The sequence below is a fragment of the Lissotriton vulgaris genome, chromosome 7, assembly GCF_964263255.1.
Source record: "Lissotriton vulgaris chromosome 7, aLisVul1.2, whole genome shotgun sequence".
NCBI lineage: Eukaryota > Metazoa > Chordata > Amphibia > Caudata > Salamandridae > Lissotriton > Lissotriton vulgaris.
Window position 1 is genome coordinate 468,642,164 of NC_141695.1, and position 9,920 is coordinate 468,652,083.

At 40.9% G+C, this 9,920-nt stretch overlaps 1 protein-coding gene across 1 annotated transcript; it reads left to right on the forward strand.

Moving 5' to 3' along the window:
* Window positions 1-8,679: 8,679 nt before the first annotated feature.
* LOC147701886 (olfactory receptor 5V1-like) lies at window positions 8,680-9,627 on the forward strand. Its single transcript, XM_086929384.1, has one exon. It carries the CDS (start codon window positions 8,680-8,682, stop codon window positions 9,625-9,627), a length of 948 nt encoding a protein of 315 aa, XP_086785510.1.
* Window positions 9,628-9,920: the final 293 nt, after the last annotated feature.

The window sequence follows — 9,920 nt, forward strand, 5'->3', positions numbered from 1 at the left end:
GCAATGAGGGGGGCAGGGATCAAGTGGCGAGACAGATTTGATTTTTGAGATGGTTTGTGAAGAGTCTGCAAGTCTAATCATAGCAAAGGTGTTCCAGTTGGCTGACCTGGGCTTATTGTCTTGTACAGTATCTTCATCATCTTGGGGGATTTGAGGAAAGTCTTTGGTAAGATTTATAATTTTTTGTTCGAAATAGTTTGCAATTTCGTTACAGAAAGTCTGTGAGGGTGGGATTTCCTGGGATAGAAATTTTGGATTTCGGAAACTATTTACAATTCGGAAGATTTCCTTTTGTTTATTCTGTGAGGCTTCAATCTGGTTTGTAAAATAGTTCGTTTTAGTGCGTTTGATTAGTGCATGGTATTTCCTTCTGGCTGTCTTAAAAACTTCCTGATCATCATTATTATAGTGCCTACGCCATTTCCGTTCTAGCCTTCGCACTATTTGCAGTGTGTCTCTTAGTTCACTAGTGAACCAGGGAGCTGAGATTTTCCCTTGTCTGGATTTTAGTTTTTGTGCTCCCCCCGAGGTCAGTTTCTCCCCTATGGAGCTCATCCATCTATCGTAGCTAAGATTGTCAGCAACAACTTCCCCGTGCAGGGATGGTTTATTTTCTTTTACCCAGTTTGGTAGGTCCGGGTGATCAATCATTTTCGCCCAGAATGGAGTGGGTTTCTCATTTCTCACTATATCTGGTTTTATAGCCTTTGTTTCATCGGTTTTGAGATTAAAAGCGATGAATTTGTGATTGGTCCAAGTTAGGGGCAAGGGAGCTGAAACCGTAATGGTATTAAGGTTAGAACAAATACAATCCAAAACATGCCCAGCTATGTGTGTAGGATCAGTCGTGAGTATTGTCAGTCCCAACACATGCATAATATCTTTAAAACATAGCACATTGGGGTCACTAGTGCTGTCAAGGTGCAGGTTTAGGTTTCCCAATAAGGTAAAATTAGCCGCCTTTAGCGTTAGATTCGTGAGGATTTCACCCATACTTTGCAAAAAGTGGCTCGCTTGTCCTGGTGGGCAGTATATTAACGCTCCGGAAAACATAAAGGAGTCATGGGCCTGTAGACTAAAGGCTAGACATTCCGCTCCTTTAATGTCGGATAATTCCGAATTGTTGCATTTGAGGGTGTCTCGATGAATAATAGCCAGCCCCCCCTCTCTGTAAGGGTCTATCTAGTCTCTGTATCCGATAACCGGGTGGAAGTGCATGTACAATGTCTGGGTTAGACCAGTCTCTGAGCCACGTTTCAACTGCTCTTCCCCTCCCTTGCGCAATGCCACGTGCATTTTTACTGCACAACACATCCACAATTTGCACATCCTTCGATGCTTACATAACTCATGGAGACTTGAACACCTGCTGGACCGTATCCCCCAGGTCATGATGTGCCCACCAGGATATGTATGGAAGAACTGGGTGTGCGGAGCACCCGGGCAAAGTACATAGCACACGCCCTCTCAGACATTGCCCCTTGTTGTGGTCACCCTGTGATAGGCCAGAGAACGCCCCACCATACCTACTTGGTGGCTGCGAATAGAAGCTCTTTCTGAAACCCCATTCTATGAGGACCTGGTGCAGTGCATAACACACACTACTTTGACTTGCATATGGGCTCCACTCCAACCTAGACTCGCCCAAAGTTGTCATGCAAGGCCATTGACCTCATAGGTGATATGATGATGCCTGCAGGGAGAACTAGTAGCTCTAGAGCGAGTGTTCTGGCCTTTGGAAATTAGGGTGGGAGACCGCACCATGATGGTCGAGCAACTCTGGTAGCTGCACAAGCAGTGGGCCGACACAGAAACGTGACTGTGGAAACATAATTACAAGCATCATATATCCAAGCTTCAAGCAGAAGGATATCGCTCAGGGAGACTGCTAGAATGGCTAGTAAAGGAAGACCAGCAACACACTCCAATTGGGGTGATTAAATTAGATAACAGCATTGTACTTACATCACAGCCTGCCATCAATGCTGCATTCCAGGAGCATTATTGGGGATTATATACAGAGACAAACCCCACACTGCTGGGTTTTTACTTGAACTACCACTGGTGAAGTTGAACCTGCTGAAGTGGGTCATGCTGCAGTTGGTGGCGACATGGACAGCTGTTTCCCAAATTGCTCAGATTAAGACACCTGGCATGCACGGGCTGCTGATTGAGTAGTATGCTGTTTTCTCCACCCAAACTACTCAATACCTGCTGGAGATGTTTAATGGGGCCAAAAGGACAGGGCGCTCCTGGACTCGATCCAAGAGGCCCTGATCGTAGTCCCCCTAAACCTGGCAGAGACCAGCTGGAAGTTCGCTCCTATCGTCCTCTCTCACTTCTTGACCTAGACTGTAGGATTTTAGATTGAGTGTTGGTGAATTGCTTGCTCCCTATCATCAGCACTCTTGTACATGTAGACCAGTCTGGATTTCTACCGGGACCTAGTACTTTCAATAACATCCACCACCTATTACGCCTTATACATGGCACTCCCACCAAGGCCCTTGGCTGGGTGTCAGTGTATTTATACATTGAAAAGGCATTTGATACACTGAGCTTTTTTCAGGTGCTTGAGGTCAACACATAATCTAATGTCGCCAATAGGTTTAGTGGCTACTACAACAGGCAATACCCATAGGGTAGCTTCAACCGGTTCAATTATTCCGGTTTAGAGCATCTTGCAAAATAAAAAGAATATTTTTCACTTTGCAAGCTACAGGTTTGGCAGTACTTTTCAATACTATGCAATGAACATATCTCTCTATATAGCCTAATTAGTTAGAATAGACATAGGGAAATTCTTGCTGTAATATATTTGGAAAGACATGTACTTTCCTGATCTGAACCTGAGAGACTTTGGGGCAATGTAAATACCTAACAGTATTGGACGCGTCAGCTTAAAACTATATGACCTTTAACAGGCACATACACTTTACCTGAAATTAGCTCAGAATTCAATAGAGAACACAAAATAGCCAATTAATTGTAAAGGTTTGATGGCATAACTAGAAAGGGTGACATTCAGTACACACAGTTTGACCTTTCCTTGAAATAAACACACATCGTTTTTTCAGACATTAAAGTCAGCTTAACACCTGAACCCATCATCATTGATACTGCTATACTATTAGGATTCACAGTATCTGATAGATCTTCACACATTACATCAGAGACACAGTTCACATCATTGGTTATTTGTCGAACCATCTCATTTTCATCTTCATTTACCTTAGCTCCAGCAGATTTACAGTAATTTACAAAGTGACCACCCTTTTCCACATAATTTACATACTACTTTAGCTGCTCTTTAAAACTGGTCATTTGATTCTGGTTACCACATCTAAAACAAACAATCAGTAACAGGTTTAGCTAATGGAAAATTCAGTTTTTTGTTTTTACTGGAAATAGATTGAACAGAAGAAGAAATCTATTTTGCAGTTCACGAATACACATCATCGAATGTTCAATTTCTTTAGCAGTACATATAATTTAATTGAACATTAGATCACTTTTAGACCAACGTTCCTCTCTTTTTTTATCAGTGTTACACTCTGACATAAATTAGTCCCAAATTCTCTGTTCAGTGCTTGCACCAAAATTACATGAAGATCTTAGTTTGCGTTCTTACATATTCTTCAACAGATTCCTCCACCACTTGTTTTCGTTTACTCAATTAATAACATTGCAACAAAGTAGAAATTTTGGGTAAATAGTGACTGTCTAGCTTTTTAATGAAAAGTTCTAACTCATTTGGAGAAGCAACTCCCTCTATAGCAATCTCTGAAACATTCTAAAAATGTCTTGCCCTTCAGCACCTAAGCAGTGTATTAACAATGATGCCTTTTTTCTTGAGAAAAGGTGGATCTGATACCTTTAAAAAAGTCAGATTTTTTTCCATTTGGACCTTGGTATAATGGGGTCATCTAATGAAATTAAGAAGAAAGGAGGCGGAGTAATATTTTGCATGTTAAAAGTCAATAAAGAAGAAAAGAAGAGTAATCTGGAGTAAACATATTAAAAGAGAGACATAAAATGAAGGAAAAGAAGTGAAGAGAAAAAAATAAATAGGTAAAGAAAAGGCACAAAAGTGAATTAAAATGAATAACAATGATCATAAAATGTAAAGAAAAATCACTCGATATAGTACCCAAAATCCACTTGTTATAGAAATAGCATTAAAATAGCAATGTTAAGAAATTATAGTTTTCTCTGCTGCTTTTTCTTGCCATGAATTAGATTAGAGGAATGTTCATTTGGTGCAGTGTCGGCAGAGGTAAACAATCAGGGTATGAAATGCTCTGGGATCACACAAGGAAATTTTCAACAGCAGGAGCAGGCACAGGCAACATAATATCAAGGTTAGTGAAAATGTCCAAAGAGAATTCTACCACGTGAAGGAAACTGAGCACACACTCAAAGATTATAATACAATAAAGTCTGATGAGGTTTACATGCGAGGGCCTCACAGCAGAGATACATGAGCTTGTCACACCAAGTGAATTGACGCCCACTAAGAAATCACTATGCAATGGATTCCGATGAGATTCACGCGCAAGGAGCTTGAGGTTAAGATGCACTCACTAGCGGAACTTAAGAGAGCATATGCCGAGCACTTATGAATCTGTCTGATAACACGATAAACGCACTGCACACAACCATAAGTCAGCAGCGGCTCCTCAATTATGGAGAAGGAGTGATGCTAGAGGGATGCAGGTAGGTTTTGTTTTTCTTTTTTTCTGTTGGTATCTGTCGTCCCCCCAACCTCTCCCCGCCTCTTTTCCCGGAGACAAGCCGCTCCTGCCATACGTAATTACCAACGTGAAGTTAAATGATTCATCGCACCCAGCCGTAAGCAGCACATGGTTAGCTGCTAATTCCAGTCTTAAAACCAATGGTGCTCTTCTCCAAAGTGCAGTTCAGTATGAAATACATAATTCAAGTAGAAATAGCCCGTCACTCCAACAACAACAAAACCTGAAATACTCCCATAATGTTTGAAAAGGAAATAAATGAATATGTATATGAACAGGGTCTTAATTTAGATGAAGGGATACACTTTCTTGACAAATGAGTAGCAAGATTCAATAGGTTCAAAACCAGATTGTCACCAATGTGAAGACTGATGACGCTGGATTCTTATCTAGATTTTTTTACCTCTACTTACCAACCTTAAGAATCTTTAGCCGACTGGATCGGTATTATCTGCTAAAAAGTGCAAAGGGGATAAAACCCAATTTATTTATAACTTTTATAGGTGACTAAATCAATCCAATTCAACAGGACTACTGACTACGAAAGAAAAGTTTTGAAGGTTTATTACAAATCAAAAAACAACTGAACATACAAGCATCTCAACAAGAGATAAAGAAAATAAACGGGCACTAATACAAACATAATCCTATGAAGGAGTCTTGTCCAACTCAGAATAAGCAAGATAGTTAATTCCACAAGCATCAGGCAAACAATGACAGTCCCTATTTGAATCGTTGACTGCATTGACCTAAAGGAAGAAAAGATAATTAGTCTATCCCTACACTACCACTAAAGTGACATCCCTACTCAGCATTATTCCAAGGCAAGAGAAAAAGAGGTGTCAGCAGTGAAGACTTCTTCAGAAGTACACTCACTTGTCAAAAGCCAAACTACGTCGTCCCTTACCTTGAGCTGAACTGAAGTTCCTGGACGATGTAGAAGTTTTTGCAGAGACGCAAGGGACCAACTTCCCAGAAATCTAACTAATAAACTTGCTGATTCTAAATACACAGCTAAGAATAAAACTAGACTTTTGGGAGGAGGGCCGGTACTGGACGTGACGAGATGAAGGAGAAATCTTGCTGTCGACCTGCAGAATAACAAGCAAGTGGAATTTACTATTGACTCTTAGCGAATTCCCTGGGACCCTTGTTACCTCCCTATGCCCTGAACCACTCAGTCCCCTTGAACCTTCACAGTTTAGACTCCTACCTGCGATCAGATTATTCTGTCCTTCGTCCAGTATTTCTTTGTCTTGGATGAGATGGGAAGTCGTGAAGGAGTGATGTGAAGTAGTGAAGAAGTCCCTTGAAGATTCGTTATGGTGTCACGCTTCAAGATACTAAAGAAAACAAAAGGGTGTTTTACTAATGTTTCACTATCTAGTTCTTCTAAATTCCCCTTTTACCTTTGACTTACTTGAAAATTAGGAGGACTGCAGTTGAAAGATTGGATTCCTTACTCTCTTGTGCTCAAACCTGTTGTAACACAATAAAAAGATACACCTACACTCTTCCAACTAACTCCCCAAAAGACTAGTGATTACAAAATAACATCTCACATTACAATATATTCCTTGCAATGCTTCCAAACTAGGAAACTGGATTGTATGTACAAAATTAAGTCTTTTGCATAAGAACTCTCTTTAAAAGCCACAAATATTTCCAAAACTCAAGTCTCTTGCATTATAATTCACTATTAAAAGCCACAACTATTTTCAGAATGTAGGTCTTCAAAGTTCCGAGAAAATCAGGTGAGTTTGAACTTGTCCTGTCTTTCTTGCGATGGGCGCCTTCAAATCGAAATAACAGATTGTACTTAACTGATGTCTTTCTCTTGCAGGTCTTGTCTTCAATTGCCAGGCTGAAATCCGGTCGAAAAGGGAGTGGCAAGCGTCAAATTCCTCAGCAGTGCGGAGAGGTTCAAGCGCGATCCTTCCAGCTTCCCAAGCAGAAGGCAAAGCGCTTCTAGACTTGGGTGCGGTTTAAATAGCCAACCGCACCCAAAATTACTTGCGCACGCACGCACGCATCTACAAAGCCGAGAGCCGAACGCGGCTCAAAGTAAACAAAGCTTCTCTCGTCCCCACAGCTAAGAGCCTAACGCGGCTTAAGGGAAACAAAACTTCTCTCGTCCCTGGCATTGCGTGTTCAATCTATTTAGTGCTCATAACGTTGCTTTAAACATAGGCGCATTTTCAAAAATAAAGCTGGCCAGTTATCAAACACCAAACAGGCAATTCTTTTGTGTCCCAGCAAAATGCTAGCTATCACAAATAAATACATATTCATAAAACAGTAATTCACACAATCACTAAACACTACAAATGAGGTGCTGGTGCACAGGACAGGGGTGGGTTTTTGTAAACAGTTACCCCCCCCGGCTTTCCTAGTCTGGGGGTAAGGAGACTCATGACATCACTTTGCATAGGTAAGTAGCCAAAGCTACAGAGCTCGTTCTAAGATGCTCCATCTCCCTTCCCCTCTAGTCCTCATCTCCTTGATTCCTTCCAAGACTGCTCCACCCTCCGAGGCACTGTCCCTAATACAAAATCACAAAACTTTAGGATACGCCCTTGGCACGCCCCTTCGAACAGGTCTTCTTCCAGTAGTTTTCCATTTAAACTCTGACTCCATTCAAAAACCGTTGAAGTGTCCTTGGGTCCCAGGCACCTTCTCCACTTAAAGTATCATATCTGCATTCCAGTAAACTCCCATGGCGCCTTCGTCTTCCAACCTAACTCCTAAAACAAAGAGTTATTCTGCCTAACAAGACATGTGTCCTAGCACCTGCAACAGAAAGCCTGGGAGCAAATCGATCTTGCACGCACACACTTCTAGAGTCTACATTTCGACTAAGAAAAAGAGCCTTCCCAAGGAAAATACATTTCGGGCTTACAATATTCACCCAACATAAGAAATCACAAATAGGCCTTTCTTGATACTTATATGGGACCAGGCCTTTACACATTTAAGCATACATTTCTAAAATCACGTTATAAGTATTACATTCATAGTCATCTAGTGCATTACATCTTGTTACATGAATAAGCAAATATACACGTGCAACTTTAATATGGCGCACATTTTAATCTTAGTGCATCACCTTATACATAGACTAATACATTTTGCATCACCTCACACACATTTCCTGATTCAACAATATATTAGTCTTCAAAGGATATGATCACACTAATAATGCTGTTTTAATACTACATTTCTAATAGCCACACGTTAATACAATCCTCTAAATATGCGAGTGCTGACTACCCATGATTATGATGCACCCCTACAAATTTCAGAATAGCATGGCGATCTATCAAGACCATTACATAGGAACAAATAAGACAGAAGAGGTGGCAAAAGTAGGTGACTTCTTTATTTGAAAGATGAAACTCTAACCACAGTCAAGCAGTAAGTTCCCATCTCAGCCACTGTTCTCAAAGCTTCTCTTCAAATACAAACATTCTAACATTCCAAATGGGTCATACCAACACAGGATAAGTATGTATAAAAAGACTAAACATCGGCGACAAAATCTAAAAGTAGCAACATGAAGGACCATTTGCCATAACTACATAAAACATTTAAAATAGCCTCCATTGTACCTTAAAATCCTATTTCTGAAACAAGAGGAGAGCGTGGAGTAGAGAGAGGAGCACAAAGAGGAGAGAAGGGGCAGAAAATTAAGGCAAGAGTGGGTGAGGGAGAAAGCGAAGAAGAGAAAAATAAAGATGTATTATATTCATATACATCACTGGGTTAAATATAAGTAGAATTTCTTTTTATTTTTAGTTTGCCAGATTGTTGCATGAAATATATGCTTCTTAACAATTTTTATTACCCAATGTAATCTGCTGTTCCCATGAATAATGTTTGCCCTTTTTAATTCTCTATAGATATTACATCATCACCTGATCAAGGCATGCAAAACAAGACCACTGTGGAAGAATTCGTTTTGCTTGGCTTCTCCAGCCTCCCAGAGCTTAAAATCACCCTGTTTGTTCTGTTCCTCTCACTCTATCTTTCCATGTTGATGGGTAACTTTCTCATTGTGACCATCACCTTGACTGACCCTCATCTCAACACACCCATGTACTACTTCCTTCGTCACCTTTCCATTCTAGAAATCTGCTATACATCTGTGACCATCCCCAAAATGTTAGAGAACTTCCTAGCTAAGCGAAATACCATCCTTTATGCTGGTTGTGCCGCGCAGCTATACTTCTTTATTTCGCTTGGTAGTATTGAATGCACTCTACTTGCCGTCATGGCGTATGACCGGTTTGTTGCCATCTGCAACCCGTTAGGATACCCCATCATTATGAGTAGGTTAGTATGTCATTCATTGGTGAGCATCTCATGGGTAAGTGGCTTTCTAAATTCCATGGTGCACACAGTCTTCACTTTCCGACTCCCATTCTGCTCCTCAAATGAGGTTAAGCAGTTCTTCTGTGACATTCCACCATTGCTGAACCTGGCTTGTGCTGATACACACACAAACGAAATGGTGCTCTTTGTAGTTGGGGGACTGTATGGCCTTGGATCTTTCCTGCTCACTCTCATCTCCTACATCCAAATCATCTCAGCCATACTAAAGATACGTACCAAAGCAGGCCAACATAAAGCCTTCTCCACCTGCACATCTCATCTCATCGTGGTCAGTCTTTTCTTTGGGACCTCCTTCTTTATGTACCTGCGTCCTACCTCTAGTTATTCACTAGATCAAGAGAAACTGATCCCAGTCTTCTATGCTGTGGTCACTCCAACCTTGAACCCCATTATCTACAGTCTACGGAACAAGGAGATCAAAGGGGCACTTAAGAAAATGGTGTATAAAACAATAGTGTTGTATAGAAATATTAAAATGTAAAGTTCATTCGAGCCACAAAATCCATTTGAGTTCTGAGGATTTCACCACTGCAGGACTGTGTCTGCCCTTACTGATCTCATTATCCTACCTCAGCCCTGAGCAGACCACAAACAGATGTGTCAATATCAATCATAGACTATCTGTGCTATGAGGCTGCCTTATGTACACCACATACGCACACACACAGTATTGAGTCTTTATTCCGAACAGGATGTATGTGTGAAGTCCATCTGGATCTTGGCAAAAATCTAAAGAAGACTTGGGTGAACAAAACGTTTTGGGGTAGATCTTAG